Source organism: Cotesia typhae, unplaced genomic scaffold, assembly GCF_013202065.1.
Source record: "Cotesia typhae breed Kobodo isofemale line unplaced genomic scaffold, CoteBio_Ctyphae contig_43, whole genome shotgun sequence".
NCBI classification, from domain to species: domain Eukaryota; kingdom Metazoa; phylum Arthropoda; class Insecta; order Hymenoptera; family Braconidae; genus Cotesia; species Cotesia typhae.
Window position 1 is genome coordinate 1,399,719 of NW_027423752.1, and position 26,801 is coordinate 1,426,519.

Consider the following 26,801-nt stretch of genomic DNA (forward strand, 5'->3'; position numbering starts at 1 on the left):
TTAAAAAAAATCAACCATTAGTCACAAGAATCCTTTAAAAATTTTCTCTCAAGAATTTTACCTATACTAGTTTTTACAATAAATTAAAGAATAAAATTTCTTAATGTAATCTACCATTTAATTTTTCTTTTATATTTAAATTTTCAAATGCTTTCGTAGTGTGGTACTAATGTAAATTCCTTGTTTACTCGTAACGACAAAAAAACTACGTTTACGTTATCTTTTATAAACACTATCCATTATCGTCATTTACATACGTAAGTATATCAAGTATATCTTTAATTAGGCAGATGCACTATTAAAATATTTTAAAAAATTCTTCAAAAGTCGACAATCAATATAATTATTATAATTATTCCCGGAAAAATTTATTTACAAATTGACCATATAAAACTACAACAAAACTCTAATTAGTCATTGTGTTTACGGTATTTTATTAGTCACGATTCTACGCCTTAGCTGCGTATATGGTTTATATATATATTTTTTATCTTACTAGACTTAACACGTTCGCTTCGCTCGCCTTCAATCATTTAAAAATCCCGCCACTATCTCAGTCGACAAATCAACAACCGAATAAAATAGTCACAGAAGTGACGTAAAACGATACGACATCCGGCCATCAACTTTTTAGATTAGGACTAGAATTTGAATTTGCGCGCGCAAGCGCGCGCCTTGACTATAGAGTTTGCATATATTTTCATGCTTATGATATATTCAACCAATCACATCACGAATAAATTGGTTTCACATACATTTCATCTCTGTTTTAATATTAAGACTAGAATTTGAATTTGCGCGCGCAAGCGCGCGCCTCATATATATTGTCATGATATATTTACGTGTCGTTTATATATACTATATTCATTTTCAACCAATCAGAATAAGAATAATTATTTTCGACCAATCACATCACGAATACATTGGTTTCACATACATTTCATCTCTATTTTAATATTTAGATTGTTTTCTTTGGAAGTAACAAAAACGCAGTAGATTTAAATGCTTTAAAGTTATTATTATAAGTCAGTACTAATTAATATTTTGTGATCAGAATATCTTTAATTTTATAAAATTATTGTTAATATACGGAAAGAACAAGATGACACTGGATATTATCCCAGATTATACAGAATGAAAAAAAGTTTCAGATAGTAGCTAGTATAATCCAGATTACAAAGAGTATAATCTAGATATCACTCAGTATAATCTAGATTACAAAGAGTATAATCCAGATATCACTCAGTATAATTCGGATTATACTAGTTACTATAAATTTTTTTTTCACCCCAGATATCACTGAGTTTAATCTGGGATGATATTCAGTGTCATCTTGTTTTTTTCCGTGTTTAACAAACAAATATTTATTTAAATTTAAAAATAAGCAACAAATAATTTTTATATCAGGTATTTTTCTTGTTTACATTTTTTTTTCCGATGTATTTTTTTCATTTAAAAAAAATCAATAATTTAGCGGCATTCATAATTTAATTCGCTAATATAACTGAGAACCTATGCTATTATTGTAGCAATGATATTTAACCTTGGAAAACAAAAAATTAAAATTAAAATCAATAAATAAATTATCTTGTGTCATATTATGTAGATGCGAAGAAAGAATTTATTTTGCGTATATAATAGTAGTATTTATAATCATGAAGTAGCTCTACACGTTTTAACGATCTCGCGAAAAATAAGTTTTGCGTTGTGACCCTGGATAACGATTACAGTCATAAGTGGCCCCCTTATAAGCCTCTTCTCCTCACTCGGTCGTCAGTAAGTAAACAAAACTTTCCCCACTTGACCATTCTTTTGCGTTTTGTGCCAGAGCACCCCGAATAAGTCTCCGTTAGAACTGTCAAATTGATAACTAAGTTTATTATCAATTAAATAAACTACTCATTTAGTAATTGATAATTACAAAAAAAAAAAAAAAAAAAAAAATTAAAAAATAAGCATATGACGACGCGTTTAAAATGATAAAATGAAACAGACTTGTAATAAGGAATGTTAGGACGATAAAATTAATCGCGTAGTAGTAGGGATACTGAAATTTCGAGAAAAAGTTCTCCTACATCCCCTAAACTAGGCTCATAACGACAACTCGGTTGTAAGACTAAACATCAATCAGACGGTCCGTGCTGTAAAAAATTTGTGTATTAATTGATAATATTTTAATTAATTGGATGTAATTTCAGATAAGAGTGGTGATTGAATGGATTTACGATTGTCAACGGGGCCCAGAGCCCTTCTCAGTCTTGTAATTTTGATCATTGTGAAACTTCCGACCGTACGAATGGCTTACAACATTGGAACTGGAATCGCTGATACAACTGGTCCGATCGCGGAAATTGTTTTTGTAATTATTAATTTATTTAATTAAAATTAGTAATTTTTTTATACCTTTTATGATTTATTTATTTACTAAAACGATTAATTTTTCTAGATGGGGTATGCAAAAATTGATCAGAAAGGAGCAGGACTTCATCTTCGGACTTTTGCTCGCAGTTATATTATTGACGACAGCGAAGAAAGATTCGTTTTTGTCAGTGTTGAGAGTGCGATGATTGGACATGACGTCCGCGCTATGGTAATTTTATTTTTTATTTAAAAAGGGAAAAATGCACTTGATAATTTTTAAGTAGTTATTTTTTTTTTGACGTAAATTGCGGTAATTTTACTCTTTATAATTTATGATATTTTAATATTACACGCTTCGATAACGAAAGTGTAGGATGCGCATTACTGTCGAAAAGCCGTCAGCCTTGCACTCACGTTAAACTGTTCCTGCCATTTATGCAAAGTAATCACTTTTTTAACCTCAGCTCAGCAGAAAATTTATAGAAAGCACATTTAAATAATATTTCTATTATGAATATTTTTTATCGACGGAAATTTTTCAAGTTTTGTCCATTTCAACTGCGTGAAATTTTTTATAGTATTATTATATTTTTAGGTTTTTAATTAGATAATTTTTAATTATTTTTAGGTTTAAAGTTAACAAAAATTATTTTGTTAAAGTTAACAAAACACACATTTTTAAATATAATAATTTTATTGATCAATTAAAAAAAATTTTTTTTCATTAAAAATTTGATATTTTTCACTTATCCGATTTTTGAGAAATTTAAAGAAAAAAAAATATGCGGTCGTCTAAAAAAAAAAAAAATTTTAAATACGATTGAATGCACAGAAAAAAAAATTACGTAAAAATTACAATAGCAACATCGTAATTCAGAAATAGAATTTCTTGATTTTTATAATTTTGTAAATTAAAAATTACTATTTGCTTATGAAATTTTGCGATGCGAACATCGTAATTCTAAAAAATAATATAAGTAATAAATAACATAAAAATTCTTACGATGCTGCTGTCTACACGGAAAGAACAAAGTGACACTGGATATCATCTTCGATTATACTCAGTGATATCTGCGGTGAAAAAAAAAATTCAGATAATAGCTAAAAAAATCCAGATTATACTGCGTGATACCTGAATTATACTGATAGTAATCCAGATTATACTGTGTGATATCTAGATTATACTCATTATAATCTGGATTATACTCATTATAATCTGGATTATACTCATTATAATCTGGACTATACCAGCTACTGTCTGAAAAAATTTTTCACTCAGTATAATCTAGGATGATATCCAGTGTAGTCTTGTTCTTACCGTGTACAGAATACAATTTGAATTATTGCAAATTACGATGTTATTCAGTAAATTTTTTTTTCCCTAAGAGCAAGTGAATAAAACAACAATTTGCACACTGTGTTTCCTTCGTATAATTATTCAGATGATAATAATTTCAAAAATTAATTTGTAAAAGTTCAAAACCTTTAGAAGGAACACTCTGAATTAAAAAAAAAAAAAATATTTAAAAGTTTATTGAGTCGTAAATATTCTTCCGGATCAAAGAGTCACGTTCCAATGACGTTGGATTAGTGACTATTTTATTTTTATAATAAAGTCTTCTTTTAAAGCGCTCATGTCCCATATCTTGTATGCGAACTTTTTCACTACATCAAAGTAACGTTTCCTTAAAAAGCTCAATACCACGTGTCGCTCTACTAAACGTCATTCATTTTATCTATTCGTTGAAACCTTCTGCATAGCGGATACCAAAATCTAAATCCTTGAAACTGTAAAAACTAATGAACAGAAAAAAAGTATTTTTTCGTGTTTTCAAATCGAACAATAAATGTGGATAAAAATGAGTTTGAATGCATATTGTTCGATGCGTAAAAGTTGAGATGAAAAGTTTTTTGTAAAAATAACAACAATGCATTTAAAAAAGGAACTATATAATAGGTGTTGGTATATTTTTTTAATTTGCAAAAAAATTTCTAGTCCATTGTCTAGTTTTAATAGAAATTTATAATGTAAATAATGATGCACCCAACATGTATTTCAATGCACTGCAGTCATGCATTTGTTAAATGTTTTTTGTTACTACATACTTCAATTAAATTTATGCATCAATAAAATTTACACTAGTTAATTGCTAGATAAATATACTTTATTCAACGAAATAAATATTTTGTTTTAGTTTAGTGAGTTAATTTTTCTAATTGCACGTGTTATGATGCGAATTGTGATCGAAAAATTTTTTTCGCCTCACTTCGACAACTATTTTTACTGTTATTTACCATTACTAGACATAACACGCTCGCTTCGCTCGCCTTCAATCATTTAAAAATCCCGCCACTATCTCAGTCGACCAATCAACAACCGAATAAAATGGTCACAGAAGTGACGTAAAACGATACGACATCCGGCCATCAACTTTTTAGAAGAGGATAAATTATGAAAAAAATTTTTTTTTGTAGTTTTCTTAGGATTTCTCCAGATCCGAACATGATAAAAACGTGACTAGTGTAGAAACGGAAAAAAAAATTTTTCTCCCCTCCGGACGTAAATCGTCAACTTTAGCCCCGCTGCACTGAACGAAGTTGCTACTTTCCGCCTCCTTAGAGGAGAAAAATGGTATATATACCATGGGCAGTAAATAAGAATGCCTCAGATCACATGTTTATTGACCTCGGCTTCGCTTCGGACAACAATTACATGTAATCTGAGACATTTCTTACTTTACTGCCTTAGGCATGTAATATACTATCCCCTTCTGTCAAGTATGAAACCCGTAAACACTGCAACTTGCGAAAAAATCCATTAACTGAGTCAAACTTTTTTTTTTTTAATTCTTCGAAAGAATGGTAGGTCCCCTATCGCGAATGGCTACGTAATTCAGAGTCGTTTAAATGTAATTAATTAAATAAAAAAAGTCCAAAAACTTTAACTACATATAGTATATAAATTTATCTAACTAGATGTAGTGCACTTTTGAATTTTCCGAATTTTTTTCAAAATTTAACACTTCAATGAAATTGATGTTCTAAATAAATATTAAATTTTTTATTTTCTAATCATGTTTTATACTTCTCCAGGTAATCCGCAAACTGCAAGAAAAGTACGGTGATTTGTATTCTGAGAAGAACGTGATGATTAGCGCTACACACACTCATTCAAGTCCTGGTGGATATAACTTATACATGCTCTTTGATCTCACAACATTTGGATTTATCAAGCAAAGCTTTAATGCTCTAGTCAATGGAATTTTTGTGGTAAGAATCTTTGGAATAGTTTTATCTAATTACGGATCTCATTATACTTGTGAAATTTTCACTATTTAATTTAAAGACTAACTTTTCAATATTATTTTTTTTTTCTTATCAACACGATTGTGAATGTTAATCTTAAATTACTCTAATGCAAAATTAATTACTCTATTGTCAAAATTATTATTTAAGAATTTAATATTGTTTGACTTTTTTTTTTTTTTTTTTTTTTAAGAAAGTAATAATTAATTTGCATAAAAATAGTTATCTTTAAATTGAAATTTACAAAGCATAACTAGAAAAAAAAAATATTTTTTTAATTGCATGTTTTATTACACTTGTGAAAGTCAGAATATTTAAAGATTAACTTTAGAAAATTAAAAAAACAATTATTGTTGTTCTTTATTAATGCTCTACAGTAAATTTCAATTTAAAAATATTTTTTTTTGCATATTATTTATAATTAAAAAAATTTTATTTAAAAACAATATTAAATTTTGAATCAATAATTTATGATTAAAAAATATTTACTATTAATTTGCACACAAAAAAAATTACTTGAATCAAATAAATAATTTTGAAGGATTTTATCTTCTTGATTTTGGTAAAAAAATTCTTAAACTAAAAAATTTTTTTTGATTTAAGTAAATTTTACTTCATTCAAGAATTTTCCGTCTTGATCCAAGACAATTAAACTTTTCAAAATTACTTTCTTGGTTTAAGAATTTTTCTCTTGATTCAAATTTATTTTTTTTTTCTGTGCAGAAATAAAATTTATTTTTTTCTAATTTTTATTGATGACTTAAAATTTTTTTAATTTATAAGAATAACAATAATTAACTGATATTTATTTTCAGAGTATTGTACGAGCTCACGATTCCGTAGTACCAGGAAAGTTATTTGTCGGTCATGGAGAAGTATTAGACGCAAATATAAACCGCAGCCCAATGGCATATTTGAACAACCCCCAGTTCGAGAGAGACAAGTAAATTAATTAATCTTATCGATTAGACAATTACTTCAAACTATTTGCAACTAAAAAAAAAAAAAAAAAAAAAAAAAAAAAATATCAAATACGGGTAAATCTAATTACTTTGCTTTTCTATTCATCTAATTATTTTTTTTTATTCAGATACAATTACGATGTCGATAAAAGCATGACCCAATTGCAATTTATTGCAGCTAACGGTCATCCCATGGGTGTTATCAATTGGTTTGCAGTCCATCCTACTAGTATGAATAACACTAATAGACTTGTTTCAAGTGATAATGTCGGCTATGCTGCTGTACTGTTTGAGAAATATATTAATAAAGATACTCCTATTGGGAAGGTACTATTTTATTGTTAAATTATTTATTACAAAATATATTTAAAAAATATTCTAGAAATTTTAAAAAAAATTTTCAAGTAATTAATAAACGAGATTTTAATAAATTAAAAATATGTACTTGAACTCAGATTATCTTTTGTAACAGAAGCTCCAGTTAAATCATTTTGTTCAAAGAGAGCAATTTTTAACAAAATTAATAATTTTGTTAACGATAGACCTTGTATCTTGTGAACTATTGATATTTTTGAAAATATAAGCTCATCCCGATGTTACACTCATCAAGACCTTTCATTTAAGTACCCACATCATTTTTTCATATATTTTTCATATATAATATATATAAATATATGAAAAATTGATGTGGGTACTCAAGTGAAAGCTCTTGATGATGGCAACATCGGGATGAGCTTATATCTTTAAATATACCAATAATTAAGAAATAACATTGTATCTTGTGAACTATTGACATTTTTAAAGATATAAGCTCATACTGATAATGCATTCATCGAGACCTTTCATTTGAGTACCCACATCAATTTTTCATATATTTATATATTTATATATATTAAATATATGTATATATGAAAAATATATAAAAAATGCATGTGGGTACTCAAATGAAAGCTCTTGACGAGTGTAATATCGGGATGAGCTTATATCTTTAAAAACATCAACAGTTAAAAAAATACAGCGCAATTTAACAAAAGTCATCATTTACTAAAGCAAAATTTTATTTATTCACAGTTCACAATTCAAACCAAAAGTAAAATTTTAAAGATATAACATTTTCATGATGTAAATAATTTTTTTCATCGTCAAAATTTGTTCTGAATGAATTTCTCTTATTTCTACTTTTACGGTGTACTTTTGCAAACAGCCTAATCTAAAATAATGACATGATATTTAAATGAATTGTTTTAAAAAAATATGTGTATATATTTTAGGGTGACTTTGTAGCAGCTTTTGCGTCGAGTAACCTGGGAGATGTTTCCCCCAATACCCGAGGTCCCAAGTGCGAGTTTTCGGGCGATGAGTGCTCGTCTTCGTACACTTGTCCTGGGAAGAATGAAATGTGTTTTGCATCCGGTCCCGGGAAGAATATGTTTGAGAGTACGAGTATCATTGCGCACAAACTCTTCGACGGATCAATGGTAAATCTATTCATTTTTAATTTTATATTTCATCTGTATATAAAAAATTTTGTTTCCAGCGTGTTTGTATGATAAAATTACTTTTTAAATTACATTGAGTATTATTGGGAAAATCTTGATTTGAGTTTGTGCCTTTTCAATGTTTCATATGCTTTTCAGCAATAGTTAATTTATTATGACAAGTCTTGGAAGTACACGGAAAGAACAAGATGACACTGGATATAATCCCAGATTATACTCAGTGATATCTACGATGAAAAAAAAATTTCAGATAATAGCTAGAAAAATCCAGATTATACTCAGTGACATCTGGATTATACTCATTGTAATCTAGATTATATTCATTGTAATCTGGATTATACTCATTGTAATCTGGATTTTTCCCATGAGGGAAAAAAAATTTCAGATAGTAGCTAGTATGATGCGGATTACAATAAGTATAATCTTGATTATAGTGAGTATAATCCAGATATCCCGCAGTGTAATCTGGATTTTTCTAGCTATTATCTCAAATTTTTTTTTACCACAGATATCACTGAGTATAATCAGGGATGATATCCAGTATCATCTTGTTCTTTCCGTGTAGTTATAGGTATGGATCTAAACTTTATGATAAGCTTAATTTATTTATTAATTTGCTCTATTTTGTTCATGTGAATACGGTTGTAGGTCAAAAACTAATTTACATAATTATGAGACTAAGAAAAATTTTGAAATTTTGTAATGGATATATCTTTATCATAAATTGGATTTGATATTTTTTAGCGATAGTCATTTATGATTCAAATAATTGAGAGAGTATGGAAAATTTTGTGACGAGCATATTATTATTTTTAAAGGAATTTTTACAATTCAATTTGGTATCATCAGAAAGGTTTTGATAGGAATTTGTGCCTTTTCACGGTTCTATATATTTTTCAGTGATAGTAAATTTTTTATATTAAGTTTTGAATAGTTTGTTGGTTCTATAAATTTGTTCCGTCGGAATTTTCTATTAAAGTATATGTAATTGATCCTGTCATGGAACTATTATTTTTAAAATCTATCTAAAAAGCCCCCAAACTATGTAGAGAAGAGCAATTAAAAACTGGATATTTAACATTGATTGTGTACGCTCTCTGCAGTTCTCTATCAGTTTCTTATAAAAAAAAAACTAACTGTCAGAAACTTTCAAAAGTCTTTTAATGTATTTGTTGTGAGTTAAAAAAAAATTTTTTTTGACCGTCTAATTATTTATCAATAACGAATTAAAGTTCGACAATTTATGAAAAAGTATATATCTACGGAGTTGGACAGTAATAACATTTATAAGGGTTGCGTCTCCACGAGTACAATCTTGCGTTAAAAGTGATGGATTACTTAGCTACAAGCTCATCTACTTTTGCGGCGCGTATAATCTCGAATTTTTTGACAATATTGTACCGTGACAACTGCCTCAAGCCAAAGTTTTCTTATCCATAATCTGTCAATTTCGGCAGTCACATACACAGACAAAAAAATTTATTTGAATCAAGTAAATAATTTTAAAGAACTTTATTTTCTTTATTTTAGTAGAAAAATTCTTAAACTAAAAAATTTTTCTTGATTCAAGAATTTTTCGTCTTGATTAAAGACAAAGAAACTCTTCAAAATAATTTTTTTGGTTCAAGAATTTTTTTTTTTATTCAAGTTAAATTTTTTTTTCAGTGTAGAAATTTCAAGTTTCTAGTTTGTTTATTTATTTTTTTTATTCAGTCGATAATACTGTTACCTCAACGTGAATTTAAATTATTTTCATTGTTATAGTTATTTTTCAACGCAGGATTGAAAACTGTTAAGTACTTTTAGGTGTAAGTTATCGATTACATGAAAATATTAAAAGTTTTTTTTACTTGCGCTTACTACATATAATTTAAATAAAAATAAGATGTAAAAAATTAAGAAATTAGGTAAGAAATAAAGTAATTGTTTATTTAAGTAAAATAATTTATTCAGTGATAACTTTAATTGATATAAATTTAAAAGTGAGTGTATTTTTTAATAATTGGATGAACACATCTGGGCGAGTCGAAATTATGCAGACGAGCTGATGTAATTTTTTTACTTAATCAAGTTAATTAAATTTAATTAAATGTATCCTAGTATCCGTGGTGAGGATACGCGGGGGCTACGTATTTTACTACGGGAACTGGGGCACGGTGGACAGCGTGTCCGATCTTTTTTACTACTGCGTTGAATCCATTGTGAGGATCCGCGGTGTACTCGACAACGCGGATGGTACCGTCGGGTTCGTTCAGGCGATATGACCCTTTAACTACGTCACCCTCACGCACTTCTTCTTGGCTTTTTACGTCACCGGTGTGGGGGTCGTTTACTCCGTAGTTGAAAGCGTACTTCGCTGGTGCCTGTTTTTATCAACAGAATAATTTAATTTCAACATTTTTTTTTTAATTAATTACAGAGTTTAGATTTAATTTGATATTGATCAATTAATTTATCAATCTTTAATAAATGGATGATTATTAAAAGTAATTAAATTTTTTTTTATTTTACGGAATATATTAAAATGATGTTGAAAATTATTTTAATTTGAAGTAATGATATTTTTTTATGGAAAAACAAATATTGAAAAAAGTTCATCTGAAAAATTATTAATTTTGTGTAATTTTCAGTATCAGAAATTCCTTTAAATATTTAATAAAATATTATTTCAAAAATCTATTATTTAAAAAATGTTTTATCTAAATTAATTAATTATTGTCAGTAATATTTTCTAGCTAAAAAAATGGAGATTTATTAAAAAATTAATTTAAATAAAATTTTGATATTTTTTATCTTTAAATTTCATAAAATTAAAAAAAAAAAATTGATTATTAATTAAAATAAACTGACAAAAAAAATTTTTAAGGCTCAAAATTTTTTTTTCTGATTATTATTATTTTCATTATTATTAATATGGGAAAAATCAGGTATTGAAATTAATTAAATGAAAAAGAATCAGGTGAAAAGACCAAATTATACATATCAACTTATTATTTGTTGTACGACGAAACGTGTTCACGTTATGTTTTCACTTTATTCTTTTTTATTTAATTATTATTATTATTGTGACATTAATATGACAAAAAATTGTCGAATTAAAAAATTTTATAATTGAAAAAAAATTTTTAAAAGTCCATATTTAAAAATTGATTTTTTTTTTATCATTTAAATAAAATTGTCGAATAAAAAAATTTGGTAATTATTTACAAGTGGGATCAACCCATGTTAAACTTTTTTTTTTTTTTTTTTTTAAATTAAATTGATCAATTTTTTTTTTGATTTATTTTTTTTATGCACTTTTCAAAAAAATAAAAAAGTATATCAAAAACATAAAAAAAAATAAAATATAATTTTTATCCAAAAACATGAAAGCCAAAATTTTTTCCACTTTTTAAAGGCAAAAAATCTTCGAAATTTTTATTTTTTTCTTTCACATCATTTTTTATTATAAATGTGCCCTAAAAACAAGCAGATTAAAAAAAAATTTGAAAAAGTTTATTTTTTACCTAGTTATGGCCCAAAATGGGATTGACCCCACTTGTAAAAAATTTGATAAATCAATGATTAAATATTTATTAAAAAATTAACTTAAAATTTTCTCACTCGAATTAACAAAAAAAAAAAAAAAAAAGTCATAAATATTACTATTTCAAAATTTTGAATTATATAAATAAAAATATTATAAATAATTACCAAAAATTTGATAAATTAATAATTAAACATTTATTAAAAAATTAACTTAAAATTTTCTCACTCGAATTAACAAAAAAAAAAAAAAGTCATAAATTTTATTATTTGAAAGTTTTGAATTATATAAATAAAAATATTAATCAAAAAGAGCTGACAGTAAAAAATGAAATAGTAGAACTAGAAACTCACATAAGTATCATGATGGTTCAATCCATGATCATAAACATTGTGTCCCTCGTAATCGTGTCCATCGTAACCGTGTCCATAAACTCCGTGTTGGTAGTGAGCATCAGCGACTACTGGTGCAACAAATGTCTGATAAGATCCATCGTGTCCATATCCAAGTCCATAATACGATCCATATCCAACATTGGCGTTAACATAGCCGTCGTAATTCACGTAGGAAGCCTCACTGGCAACAGCCAAAGCAGCCAAAACGAAAAGCTGCGCAAAGCAAAAAATATAAAAATTTCAAAATTTTAAAAATGAAAACCAAAAACTCAACAATAAAAATTAATAATTAATTATTATCATACACTTTGAATTGAAAAATTACCTTAAACATTTTAAAGTTAATGTATGATCTCAGTAGCGAGAAGTAACTGATACTTTAGCACAAAGTTACCTGGTCTTTTATACTCCCTCAGAAAGAACTTGTAGATGGTAGTAGCAGGTAAAGTTACTCCTAGAAACTCCCAATAAAATGCGTAATCTCAAGCTTACCCCCAATAAGTGTCCATCGGTTGTGTAATTCAAGGTCTCCGTCATAATCATAAGTAATTTCATTTATGTTTTTTCCCACCAAGCTAGAGCTAGTGCTCATTACCGAATTAAATGTGGCAGCGGGAGTGTCCGGCTCTCGAAGGCCGGTTTGGTTACACACAACAATATCGCGGACAATAGTAAAAAAGATTTTCTGAGAGGGAGTATTTTCACTTTTAATATTTCGGTTTAAATTTAGAGCACGCAGGAGTTTTTTCCCGGTCTTTTATTTGAAGTAAAAACTCCGATCTAGAGATGACGTAAAAGTAAAAATACATGAACCCGGTAACGTATCGGTAATAGTAAGAGTGATGGTGAAAAAAATTCATAACAAAGCCGGTGGCCTAATGGATCAGCTGATGACGTAGACCTACTGCCACTGTTTTAGAAAAATTAGTTGTAAGGATCTTGTTACGGGCGATGGGCGGCTCCAAGGTGATCATCAATGGAATGTTGATTAATCTCTGAGTCATTTAAACTATGGTGACCAGTATCCTCAATCAATAAACACGTAAATAGAGTATGAATGATAATTATTTATAATTATTTTTTTTACTTCACTGAACACACTGACTCTTGCTTTAGGTCTTCTGTGTATCTATTGTGTACTTCGTGGAAAGTTAATAAATTAGTTTTCTTTTTGAAATACGTTGAAAGAAAAAATTTATTTTGAGGATAATGGAAATTGTGGTAGGACATTAATTTGTTGAAAATTTTTTTAAATTTTATTTTTTAGTTGAAGAAATAAAATAACGTTCTTGTTGAAAAAAAAAATTTTTTTGATTTGGAAAAAAAAAATTTTAGATACACGGCGAAAAAAAAATAGGGATTTTCCCTATTTTTGCATAGGAAAAATTCCTATGTTGACATAGGAATTTTTCCAATACTAACATGGAAATTGTTTTTTTATTAATATGATAGAAATATCCATTTGACATGGGAAAAATTCATTTATGACATGAAAAAAAATTTTTTTTCAATTGAAAACAAATAGAAATCAAAAAAACACCATTCTGAAATTTTCAGGATATTTGTAGAAAATGTCAAAGTTTCATATGAAAGAAAGAAAAAATAAATTAAAAATGTTTATCATCGAGAAATTCGGAGTTTTTTTCGGAAAATCTAAAAAATAACGATGAAGATAGATTTGAATAATTTTTTTCTATTTTTTCCCAAAAAGAACATTTAATAAAAAAAATTTTGAAAAATAAAACGTCCCGATAAGTCAATTTTTGAAAAAGTTATGGCAATTTAAGCCACACCTTTCATAATATGTTGGATTTTTGATTTTTTCGAAATGTAAAGCAAAATTTGAAAAAAATTTCCTCGAATTTTTTTTTATCACAAACCGACTGTTTATCACTGGTTTACTTTTTAATTATCAGAAATTGCTCGAATGAGAAAATTCTTAAATTAAGATACATAAATTTTAGTGATAAATGAATTTTTTCTATGTCACATGGATATTTCTATCATGTTAATAAAGAAAAAATTCCCATGTTAACATAGGAAAAATTCCTATATTTTTTTCGCCGTGTAGATAACTAGCGAATTTTCATCCAAAATTGTCTTTTCCCAAAACTAGAAAAATTTTTCTCCACAGAAAGTTACTGTTAAAAAAATCAAATGTACTGTTAAAAAAGGTCAAATGTTCGGAGAAAAAAACATTAACACTCAAAATTGCTATTTTTATTTTACAAATTTTTTTTTGATTTATTAATTGACATTCTGTCTGTAGATATGATTCAATATTTGTAAAAATTTCCCTGAATTTAAGTCACAGAAAAAAAAATTTTTTTTGAACCAAGAAAATTGTAAGGAAGACCGAAATTATTTTGGGGCAAGAAGAAATTTTCTTAGCTTAAAAAAATTTAACTTCGTTCAAGAAATTTTCAATTTTCCTTAAGATTTCCTTGATTTAAGAAAATTTATGCTTGACTCAAGACTTTCTTTCTTTCTGTGTATTTTTTTAGTACATTACAAAAAATTTCATCTCAATTGGAAGGGTAATTAATTAGTTGTGACGAAACGAAGATGAAAAACTCTACAGATTTATATATTAGTATAAATACAGATATACTTGCGTTAAAGTAATAGTTGTCATAAATAATCATTCCGGACAAAGTATTGTTATATCAAATAGTCACTTTCGTAATGTGAGAGTGTCGCAATATATTCGAGGGCAATACTTCAGTAAGGGCAAAAAATAGGAAAAGTTTTACAATATAGGATTGTGGGACACGTCTGGTCTGATAAATATTTGTTTGGTTATTAGTACGAGAGCAGATTGTTTTCGTTGATTAGAAATCTTATGTTTGAACAATTCAATTTTGTTTGAAAGAAATTTCTTTCCTTTTAGTTTTATTTAATGCCTGTGTGCAATCGACGCAATGACAAATGACAAATGACAAATGATATGATCTAGTTGAAATATTTTATTGACAACTGGGTTTGTAATGTATGTTTATTGATATTGAATGAAAGTTTTTTAATAAATTAATGCTGATTGATTATTAATATTCGTCGATGTGGAAATTGATCGATCTATATTTGAAAGAATGATAGCTTGTTTATTATTTATGATATGGAACAATTATACAATCGTTACTGTGGATTTTTGTTAGTTTAGAAATTTGTCACGTTTCAAAGGGATTAATTTAAATTGGGTAGCCCTTTATGTAAGTGACCGTAGATAGAGAGACTTTGTTTGTAATGATTGCGGTGAAAATAAATGTTTTTTGAGACCCTTTTAATATTAATGGTCGGATTTTAATGTATTATAATATTTTATAATGGATTTATAGTTTAACGTTGTAAATCTTAATCCAATAAAAAATTTTTGAAGTTTTTAAAAATAATCAAATTCAAATTAAAAAAAAAATACAAATCCATTATTTTTTTTTTTTTTTTTTTTTTTTTGAAAAAAAACTGATAATCAAAGAAAATATTTAAAAAATTGATTACAGAAAATTATGAAAACGGTTGACCCTAAATGCCATCCCTGCAACTTCCCGCTAATTCCATATCTAAGCGCTTAAAATTGCACTTATGATGTTTTTGAGCTCTTCGAGCTGAAAAAATATAATTGACAAGCTGTTACCCGTCCGCTCCGCTGGGCACTTTATAGAATTGTAGTTTTAGATCTAGACTTGAAATTCAATTGGAGTATTATTTTGACTTGCACAGGTTCCACATTCCATCGAATCGGAAGTAGAATTTATTGATATCCGTATTGAGATGATCTCTACAAGACAAATAAAAGATCCTTACCAAATTTGCAGCTTTTTGAAGCTATATTTTAAAAATTAAGATTTTTTATTGTTAACACCCACCTCCGCGATCTTTATTGGGGGTGATTCGGTGTAAAATCCGTTCTTAGATCATTTTTGTATCACATGTAGACGACTCCTATTAAATTTGGAGTCTATAGGAGCTATAGCTTGGAAATTAAAAATTTTCATTGTTAATACCTACCCCCGCAACCCTCTGTGGGGTGAGATATCGTAAAATTCATTGATAGATTATTTCTACATCTCTTACAGAAAATTCCTACCAAATTTGAAGTCGATAGGAGCTATAGTTTGAAAACGGGAATTTTTCATTATTAACGTCCCCGCAACCCCCTTTGTGGGTGGAATTTCGTAAAATCTGTTCTTAGCTGACCTCTACTCGGCGAAAGGAATATTCCTGCCGAATTTCAAGTCTCTAGGTCTTATAGTTCCAGAGATATCGTGATGAGTGACTATATCTATCGAAAGTCTCCTTTCTATATATAGATAAGTTTTTTAAATGAAAAAAAAAAATTTATTTAAGTCAATCAGCGATGCTGCTGCCATATAAAATCCCTTCAGTTTTTTTAGAAATTTAATTTCTTTGTACTTGAATGTACGCATAAATATCCTAAAATAATATGACAAAAGTGGTTAGATCACTTAGAAATTTTAACACAACATTTATTGATGTAGGTATATCTACTTTTGAAAAATGTAAAGAAAAAAATTTTATTTTTTTGCCCTCCGGGCGGAAAGTGGCAACTTTCGTCCCGCTACGCTAAACAAAGTTGCCGCTTTCCGCCTTCGTCGGACAAAAAAATAGTATACAGCCCTTGGAAAGTAAAAAAGAAAACCTCAGATCACATGTTTGTCGACCTCGGCTTCGCCTCGGCCAACAATTACATGTGATCTGAGGCTTTTCTTATTTTCCTTCCCAAGGGGTGTAATATACTATTTGAAAGTTACTAATCAAAATGCCCCTCAAAAAATCAATTGAAAGAAAATATGAAAAAACATGCAGTCTAAATTTAATTTTGGTATATGATAAAAAAATTTATTGTTAAAGGTATTTTTTTTAACTATTATAATAATTTATTAATAATAATTAATAATTGAAAGTATTATAATTTAAAAAATAATTAATCAAAACATTTTTAAGTAATTTAATTTAATAAAAATAAAATTGAAGAATATTAATTGATAAATTAATTGAGGTATTAAACATAAAGTTAAACGTGTTAATTAAGCTTATAAATTGTTGAGAAATGATATAAATCTCGTGGAGTGTATATCGTAACATCATAACTAATTGGTATAAAAAGTCAACATGTTAATGGTTCGGTAATTAGTATTTAATTTTAAATAAGCAATCTGTCGCGGTAATTGAATAATTATTATCAGAGTATAATGATTGCGTAATTTTAAAACAATTATCCACTACTGAAAAATTGGATAATTATTTTCTCAAAATTTATTTTTTATGTTAATTAAGGATGAAATAGGCAGACAACATGATTAATTGAGCAAGTTCTTCAGAAGAGAGGCGCAAGATATTAAATTGAATTTTTAATTTCGAGATATTATTAAAAATAGATCACATTAAGTGGTGAGTTGATGACACTGATTAATATTTTCACTTTTTAATGAGTTAAAATAATGAAAACAAGCACTTGTCTGGTATATTATTTTTGGTTTAAAAATTCGTGAGATGAAAAATTCGATACGGTAATAGAATGTTATGCTGAAGAACGTTCATTAAATTTCTATTAAAGAAAAATTTTTAAATAATAAGAAAAACAAAAAATTTGTCATTTTAAGAACGTGTTAGAATAATAATTATACCAATAGTGACGTAATTTTCATTTCAAATGATTTTCACTTTCCCTGCTCAGATGATAAATACACGGAGAGAATTTTATGTTAACGGTAACCATCCCTATATTGTAGCTTCTACTATCTAGTTTAGTTACTAACTTTTCTAAAGTTAAAATGATAAATACAGCTATCTGGCGATTGCAATTAGCACAATTATTATATAATAATTCTCACAATTATGATTATACTGTTTATTATCTAGATGGTAACTTTTAATATCGGAGAAAGTTAAAATCATCATGATTGCAATCATATCAAAACTACACAGGAAATATGGTACTACCACGAAATCTCCCCGGACAAAATCTCACTGAGAAAATCTCTCTTAACTAATTTTAAAAATTTATTATAATTTAAATACTTTATAATTATTTTATTACCTTTGCTTGTGACCGTGTTGCGCCCTTTTAACAAGGTTTTTGTGTGTGTTTATTCGACATTAGACTAACTCAAACGCGGATAACTATATTATAATTATTTTATTTATTTCTATTATAAATGTCGAATATTGAAATACAAAAATTTATATATAATTTGTGGGGAGATTTTGTCGTGTCACCGGAAATATAAAAAACCAAACTTTTTCGATAATATAACAAATTTAAGAGCAATGATACTCATTTAGTGATGAGCAAAATCTGTCTTGGTCTTGCAGTCTTGGTTTTGGTTTTGCGATTTTGCAAGACCAAGACCAAGACTAAAAGTATTTAAGCAAGACGATAATGGACGTTAAGAACGTATGTTAAACGTACCCAACGTCTTATAAATGTAAAGAGAACCAATAATGGCTGAAAATAGTAATATTATAACTCCATATATGGCCATTTAAAAAAAATTGGATTAGTCCATGTATGACCTGATATGGTCATAATATGTCCATACACAATTTTTCGACCAAAATAGTGTTGACAATTCCCGACAGGTGGCGCATGATCGTTGAATTATCTCTTTCGAAGAAAGTTTGAAGATTGAAAAAAAAGTTTGTAGTTTGAAAATTCAAAAAATAGTGTTTTATAAAACTATCAGACTTTTGAGCTTGAAGAGCTCAAAACCATAGAACAGCTACTTCTTTGAGCTCAGGGAGCTCATATTGACACGAAAATTATATTTTTGAACTCGAAGAGCTCGAAACCGTAATAAGGGTAATTTTGAGCGCTTAAGTATGGAATTAGCGGGAAGTTGTCAGAATGGCCTGTAGGATTAACCGCTTTCTAAATTTTTCTTTTATAAACATTCTTTACACTAGGAGGGTACTTGGATCTTCTTAAATGGCCAAATTAGAAAATTTTTTCACGGGTCGATTTAAGAAAAATTGCTTAAACTTTGATAATTTTTGATAAATATAATCTTTAATTTTGTATACAATTAACATTAATTTCAGTACATGAAGATATAAATAATGAATTTTTTCCTTAACATTAAATCGAACTAATTAACAAGATAAATTTCTTGTGTTAGATAATTATAATTATTAATTAATAAAGATGACGATGATAGTTGAATGGGAGCTGAATAGGAACAATGGGTTGGTATTTAGCAACAGAAGAAATGGGATGTACAGCATGTCCAATTTTCTTGACAACAGCGTTGAATCCGTTGTGATTATCAGCAGTATACTCGACAATCCTGATCGTTCCATCCGGTTCATTTATACGGTAAGATCCTTTGACAACATCACCATCCCGCACTTCCTCCTGGCTCTTTACGTCCCCCGTGTACGGATCATTCACTCCGTAATTAAAAGCGTACCGAGGATGAGCCTAGCGGGGAATCAAAGTCCTATATTAGGTCACAATTAAGAATTAAAAAATTAGTTGCGTATTAGTTTATATTATAATGTGCTCGCTTTTGCTTAATAAAAACTCAAGCTCGTAAAATATATTTAATTAGACTGCACTTACGTAGTTATCGTGTGAATCATATTCATAGCCGGAGTATCCTTCATCTGGGTATGATTCTTCTTCGTAACTATTCTCAGAGTCTTGATTGTATGAATCGTAGTCGTCATAATTTTCATACTCAACTGGTGTTGCTTTACTTTTTATAATGAATATAAAAAGGATAACCATTAAGAGCTGTAATGTTCATTTTTATTAATTTAATTAATAATAAAACAACAAAATAATATTTTTTTTTATCAATATTTTAAATTTAGTTTAATTCATTAATATTGAATTTAAAAAAATTTATAAAGTATTTGATTCTGCTAAGGAAAAATATTTTCTTTTGATTGAAACAAAAAAATCAATTTATCTTTTTTTTAATAAAAGTTTTATAAAGAATAAGATAAGAAGTTTTAGCTCATCTGAGCGCAAAACTTCTTATTCCGTCTACGCTCGTTCTTTCCGATAAGGAATAGTTTTAAAAACAATATTTTTATTATAATTATTAATTATTGAAAAAATAGTAAGATTTTCTTGTTCAGAGGCCAGAATTTCAAGTTTTAAAGTAGAAGTTAATAATTCAATGATAAATCGTGAAAATTGTGAAACATAGCCAAAAAAATATTTCAAGCAAAATAATAAAGCTAAAATATGTTCTATAGGTTATTTTTTTTTTTTTTTAAGTTAATGAAATTTAATTTTGCCGACAAAAATTGAGAGAAAATGATTATTTTACTAATTTTTAATGTTGTAATGATTTAATGATTTAATCCAAATCATTTTTTTTTCCTTAAATCAAATTGATACTTCAATAAAAATTAAAAAATTGTAAAGATCTTTTTTGATTTAAAAAAATAGTTTTTGGGTTCTAAGGGATAAAAATTTTCTTAATTTTTTATGGGAATTTTTTTTTTTTTATTAACATGATAGAAATATCCATTTGACATATGAAAAATTCATTTATGACAAAAAAATTTTTTTTTTTAATTGAAAAAAAACAGAAATCGAAAAAAAAACCATTCTGAAATTTTCAGGATATTTGTAGAAAATGTCAAAGTTTCATGTGAAAGAAAAAAAAAAAGAAATTAAAAATGTTTATCATTGATAAATTCGGAGTTTTTTCGGAAAATCTAAAAAATAACGATGAAGATAAGTTCGAATAATTTTTTTCTATTTTTCTCCAAAAAGAACATTAATAAAAAAAATTTTGAAAAAAAAAAACGTCCCGATAAGTCAATTTTTGAAAAAGTTATGGCAATTTAAGCCACACCGTCCATAATCTGCTGGATTTTTAATTTTTTCGAAATGTAAAGCAAAATTTGAAAAAAATTTCTTCGAATTTTTTTATCACAAACCGACTGTATATCACTGTTTTACTTTTAAATTATTTGAAATTGCTCTAATGAAAAAATTGTTATGTAAATTTGTAATTATTAAATTAAGTTACATAAATTTTAGTGATAAATGAATTTTTTCTATGTCACATTGATATTTCTATCATGTTAACAAAGAAAAAATTCCCATGTTAACATTGTAAAAATAGGAAAAATCTCTGTTCATTTCGCCGTGTAAATCCTGAATTTAAAACGCAGGGAGCCACCAAATTTGGTTTCTGGCCCGAGTAAAAAAAAAATAATATTAAATTGTTACCATTATTAATTTTGAGTTTTACTCATAAAATTAATAAGTAATCGACAAAATTGTTTGAAAAGAAGGTAAACTATGTTATTTTTAAAAAAAACTTTCGATTTGTTTATCTTACCTTAAGTGCGTACATGTTGATAGAGTTAATAGATCAATTAGACTGATAACTTCAGCTTAGATTCCATCCATATTTCTAGGGTATTTATACTAAATAAAAATGGTCATACTAGAGTGATTATCGGTGCTTCGACATTGAAGTGTTTCTAAATTGCAAGGACACGATACGAACTTTTTTTTTTTCTGGAAACATAAATATTTACACTTTTAATGAAACACATTATACGCAAGAGGTTGATGTATCACGAGTTTAAAAGTTAAGAAATATGGAATAGAAGTAAATGTTCGTTCATACAATCAGATTTCTTTTGTCTAGACTCTCTAATAGTTGTTAAATGTTCTACTCATCGTTCTAAAGAGTTTCACACTAGCGAAGATTTTTTTTACATTTTTTTTTTTTTTTTTTTAAGAAGTCTTCTATACTTGCAATAAATCGCTCGTGAAAATGGCTTTATACTGATGCAAAAAAAAAAAAAAACGTCGACAAAGCCATAATGAACAAAGGCGTTATAAATATGTAACGACTTTTTCTTCCTCTTAAGTTTCATTTCTTCTTGTAAATGTGTTTTTTTTCTCTTTTATATTTTAAACGTCGCATTTACTTATTAATTACTGTATTTAAGTGTATTGAATTTTATTTTTCGTATTTATTAGAGAAAAGTCAAGGCGAAAGGCTTTAACTCTTTCACTATTTTTATTTTTTTTGAAACTTTAAATATTAAATTTAAAATTATATGTGATAATACGCTGATACAACTCTTTTGAACTACTTTCGTAATTATTACTTAAATATATCATTTACTTTTTATGTACATTGGATTTTATCTTGTCATAAGGTTAAAACTTTCTTGTTTTTGTATTTTGTATGTTCATATAGCGGAAAAGAATGTTTACGAAAAAATATGCGTTGTCATTTGTTTTTATTATTTTCACCATTAAACGAAACTGACTTACAATCAGCAGGGTTTAAAAAGTTTTAATTATATTTGAGTTATTGTTACTAAAATAATTAAAATTTTTGATCGTTTTTTATTAATTTTGAAAAAAAAAAAAAAAAATTACTAGATTGGCAAGTGGCAATTATGAATAGAGTAATAATTACTCAATATATTCTTACAATTGAAAATTTTTCGTCTTGTTTTTTTTTTTTTTTTTTTTTTTATAAATTTAATATTATTTTTTTAAATCTTGAGATAGAAAGTAAATTGTAAAATTGTAAAGTATAAAATAATTTGTTCAGTTGGAATTACAGACACTTTTAAGAATATTACAATAGCATTCGAAAATTTTTATAAATCTCTCAATCTTAACATTTTTATTATTTATTTTTTGCACTTGTTCTACAGTGACAAAAAAAATTCTTGACTAGAGAGTGTAAATTTTTTTTGGCTTAAGAAAATATTAAGGAAGATTGAAAATTTCTTGAATAAAGTCAAAGGTTCTTGAGTCAAAAAAATTTCTTCTTGTTCCAAAATAACTTTTGGTTTCTTTAAAATTTTCTTGGCGCAAGAAATTTTTTTTTTTTTTTTTTTTTTTTTTGCATGTATCTGTGTATACGCACTTGGTTGTGCCAAAATTCAATTTTCGTGAAGAACCTTTTAAAATTGGAATTTTGAGTTCCGGTTTTAACAGGAGCTTTGTTTAGGAGCATTTTCACTGAAATTTTCGCATTTGGTCCGGATGTGCCCTGAAAAAAAAATTAACTTGAATCAAGAGTAAAATTCTTGAACCAAGAAAATAATTTTGGAGAAGCTCATTGTCTTGAATCAAGACAAAAAATTATTAAATCAAATAAAATGTACTTAAACCAAGTGAAATTTCTTAATTTAAGAATTTTTTAACTCAAACCAAGAAGATGAAATTCTTCAAAATTATTTACTTGATTCAAGTAAATTTTTTTTTCTGTGTGTTAAGAAAGGAACTCAAAATTCCAATTTTAAATAGATCTTTTCGGAAATTGAATTTTAGCACACCTTACCGTCTATACTCTGAATAATTTTACGATTTGGCTGTTGAACCTTGCTATCCCTACAATAAAAATACATGAGAGTGTGAAGTTAGTCAATAGTTGAAACTCGCAAAAAAATGGGATTTGATTCCTTATTGGTCAAAATTAAGGCGCGATATTCAAATTTCTAGTTCAAATTAAATAAATTAATAAAAAAAAAAAAAAAAATAAATGGTAGAAGTCTAAATATTTTACTGTAAAAAGTGAAAACATCAACAGAATTGAATTTTTTTTGAACCATCATAAATTTTTTTTGGTTCGAGTATATCAAAAATAGAATGATTAAATGAAAACAATTTTTTTAAAATTAATTTATCGGTCAATAAAAAAATTTTTTTTTTTTCAGTTATAAAATCGAAACATTGAAATTAAAAAACAAAAGTAAATATAATCAAAATTTTGAGCAATAACATAAAAAATAAGTATTTTTGAATTGTATAAATGAAATTGAGTACAAGAATTTTTATTTTTGATACATTTATCAATTTACATTCTATAATTTTATGGCCAAATTGAAGTATAAATATTTTTAAAAGAGATTTGAATTTTCTAATGAAATAATTCCTTCAAAAATCATTCACGATTAAAGTTTAATTTACAATAAACTTTTTCTTGTATCGAGATCTTGTGAGTGTTAATAACTACTAATTAAGACAAAACACCAATTTAATGAATGGTAATAAACATCTGTCTCAAATAAATTTCTCAGTGTTTTAATAAATAGTTTATTGCATTTAAATAAATCCCATCAGTGAAAATTGTCCTTGCTTGTTAATTTTCTTACTGATTTTGATAATCAATTATTGTCACTGTAAATAATAATTTATACGCAAAAAATATCATACTTCTTTTTATTAATACAACATACATGAAAAAGTAAAAAATAATACGAATATACAATAAAAAAAAATACTTTTCTATAAAAAAATATTGGAACACATTTTGGAAGTAGCCTAAAAATAAAATAAAAAAGAAATACTATTAATTAGTAAATTCTCAAAACAAACTTTTCATTGGCATTGAGTCGTATAATAAGATTGCACATGTTCTTCATCTCCGGAAGTACATTAGTTATCTCATTTTAAAAATTTTTTACATTAGTTAATAATTAAGCTCTAAAAAATACTTAAATAATATAATATTTATAAACATATAAAAAAAATATGTTTACAATAATCATATTAAGTGATGTTTATCAAATTCATAGCCGTAGTAATCGGGACCCGCGGATACGTATTTTCCGACATGAACTGGCGCAGGAGCTGGATGATGATGAGCGACAGTATGATGATGAGGTGCCGGGTGCAAAGAAGGCTCAACTTTCTTAACAACAGCGTTGAAACCGTTGTGATCATCCGCTGTGTACTCGACGATCCTTACACTGCCATCGGGTTCGTTAACGCTGTAAGATCCGTGTACAACATCGCCGTCACGTATTTCATGTTGCGTTTTAACGTCTCCGGTATGTGGATCATGTACTCCGTAGTTGAAAGTATATTTTGGGTGTGACTTAATTAAAAAAAAAAAAATTCAATTTTAATAATAATAATAATAATAATTTAATAAATTGTTATTGCAGCTTTATGTTTTTCTTTTAAACAAATAAAAATTTCGAAAAAAAAAGGCTTTGGCACACTGATAAAAAAATTGACTTGACTCCAGAGCCAAACTCTTGAAGCAAGAATATCATTTTGAAAATGAAGAAAATGATTTTTTTGAGTCAAGAGAATAAATTCTTGAAGTAAGAAATTATTCTTGGCCTAAGAAAATTTTCTTGTTTCAAGAATTTATTCTCTTGACTCAAGAAAATCATTTTCTTCATTTTCAAAATGGTATTCTTGCTTCAAGAGTTTGGTTCTTGAGTCAAATCAATTTTTTTATCATTGTACGAAGTAGAATTAAAAAATTAAAAAATCTATTACGTAGCAGAGCGTTTTTTTCAAAATTCTTCTTTATCTAGGAGAGAAATATAAAACTGCAATCGTAGGGACTGGATATTAAATCCAATGATATACTTTACTTTTCTTCTAAAGACTGGTCTATAATACTTTTAGATTTTTCAGTTAATTGGCTGCCCAGTCTAATACAACAATTTTTTTTTCTCTAATTTTTAGACAACAATTTAGCCACAATTCATATCTAAATCTGTCATTAAAGATAAATTTGATTGTAAAATAATTCGGATGGCCTAGACCAAGACTCGAATCTGGATCTTTGGGTTACGTGCCAAAGGCTCTACTTGTTAAGCTATCTATGATTACTATTCAGTCATCTATCAATGACATACTCAGCCATGAATTATAGCTCGAATATAGTAATCCTCTAAATTAAAATACATGATAGTCTTGAAGTTAGTCAAAGGTCGAAACTCGCAAAAAACGGGCCACGATTCGTAATTAGTTAAAATTTAGGCGCGCGCGTAGCGCGCTATTTAAATTTCTAGTGATGTTAATTTTTTATCTACATATTTTTTCTTTAACCTGCTTCCAATACATTTTTAAAGCCGACGGTATACTTCAATACATTTTTTTTAAAGCCAATGATATACTTTATTTTTCTCTTAAATAGTGGCTAAATTTTTTATGCCTGGAGGGAAATACAGGCTAAAAATATTACGAATAATTGGAGAAAAAAAATTGTTGTATAAGACTGGATAGCCAATTAACTTAAAAATCTAAAATTAATAATAATAAACTTTACACATTCTCTAACAAAAATTGTCAAAATAAAATTTTAGTTGGAGTATTTTCACTTAAAATTTTTTCTGATGGTATGAGACCTCATACCCATAAAATATTATGGCGAAGGAATAATAATTATCTCTTTATTAAATAATAATGATAATTTAAAAATAATGAAATTAATTCACAAGGAAAAGAGTAACTTTTTCTTTAATGTAATTTTAATTATAAAGACTTACATAGTAGTCATGATCCTCGCTATGATCGTGATGCTCACTAGGAGCGTGATGTGGGTGGAGATCGTGGTGATGAATATCGTGATGATTGACGGCGTGGAACGGAGCTGCTGAAACGGCGTGAATTGGGACTGAAACTGTCGGTAGAACGTGATGTCCTTCGTAATCGTTGCTTACTCCTTCGTAACCAGAGTAGTCAGGATAGAAATTACCATGCCCGCCGTTGTGTCCTATCAGCACCGCGCTACACATCCCTGACGCTAGTAATAAACTCAGTATCTGCAATTATCAGATTTTTATTATTTTAATTATCAGCGATTTATTGGGTAATTTTATTCTTAATGGGATAAGAATAAATGTCACAGTTTGTATAAGCTGAGATTTATTTATGTTATTGAAAAGTCCGTAGTAAGATTGACGCGGAAATGAGTAAATGGGAAAGTATATGTGTTGAGACGCACTTCCTTGTCATTTATAATAGTAATAGTATATTTGTACTTTCTTT

General features: G+C 27.3%; 4 protein-coding genes across 6 annotated transcripts in view; 1 reads left to right on the top strand and 3 right to left on the bottom strand.

The window, feature by feature from the left end:
* Cdase (neutral ceramidase) overlaps positions 1-26,801 on the top strand; it is a 71,259-nt gene that overhangs the window by 1,711 nt on the left and 42,747 nt on the right. Inside the window, exons 1-7 of one of the 2 annotated variants that reach the window (XM_074244521.1) lie at positions 2,004-2,134; positions 2,199-2,359; positions 2,447-2,590; positions 5,455-5,631; positions 6,483-6,610; positions 6,758-6,956; positions 7,901-8,107. In XM_074244521.1, coding sequence (XP_074100622.1) covers positions 2,216-2,359; positions 2,447-2,590; positions 5,455-5,631; positions 6,483-6,610; positions 6,758-6,956; positions 7,901-8,107 — 999 coding nt within the window. In that variant the 5' untranslated portion in view covers positions 2,004-2,134; positions 2,199-2,215. Of the gene's footprint in view, positions 1-2,003; positions 2,135-2,198; positions 2,360-2,446; positions 2,591-5,454; positions 5,632-6,482; positions 6,611-6,757; positions 6,957-7,900; positions 8,108-26,801 lie in introns of those variants that run through there. The other variant, XM_074244520.1, reaches the window with a different exon arrangement.
* On the bottom strand, positions 10,052-12,507 carry LOC141528472 (uncharacterized). The gene is made up of 3 exons (XM_074244539.1): positions 12,375-12,507; positions 12,008-12,262; positions 10,052-10,491 (listed from the first exon to the last, which is right to left on the bottom strand). Exons 1-3 carry the CDS (start codon positions 12,381-12,383, stop codon positions 10,225-10,227), a joined length of 531 nt encoding a protein of 176 aa, XP_074100640.1. The 5' UTR covers positions 12,384-12,507; the 3' UTR covers positions 10,052-10,224.
* On the bottom strand, positions 19,110-21,588 carry LOC141528474 (cuticle protein-like). Its single transcript, XM_074244546.1, has 3 exons — positions 21,373-21,588; positions 19,629-19,802; positions 19,110-19,487 (listed from the first exon to the last, which is right to left on the bottom strand). The coding sequence occupies exons 1-3, from the start codon at positions 21,385-21,387 to the stop codon at positions 19,203-19,205; spliced, it is 474 nt and encodes a 157-aa protein (XP_074100647.1). The 5' UTR covers positions 21,388-21,588; the 3' UTR covers positions 19,110-19,202.
* LOC141528471 (uncharacterized) overlaps positions 24,232-26,801 on the bottom strand; it is an 80,649-nt gene continuing 78,079 nt past the window's right edge. For both annotated transcript variants that reach the window (XM_074244538.1, XM_074244537.1), the window contains exons 2-3: positions 26,300-26,575; positions 24,232-24,888 (exon numbers count right to left, since the gene is read on the bottom strand). In XM_074244538.1, the coding sequence (XP_074100639.1) occupies positions 24,556-24,888; positions 26,300-26,548 (582 nt within the window). In that variant the 5' untranslated portion in view covers positions 26,549-26,575 and the 3' untranslated portion in view covers positions 24,232-24,555. The remainder of the gene's footprint in view (positions 24,889-26,299; positions 26,576-26,801) is intronic.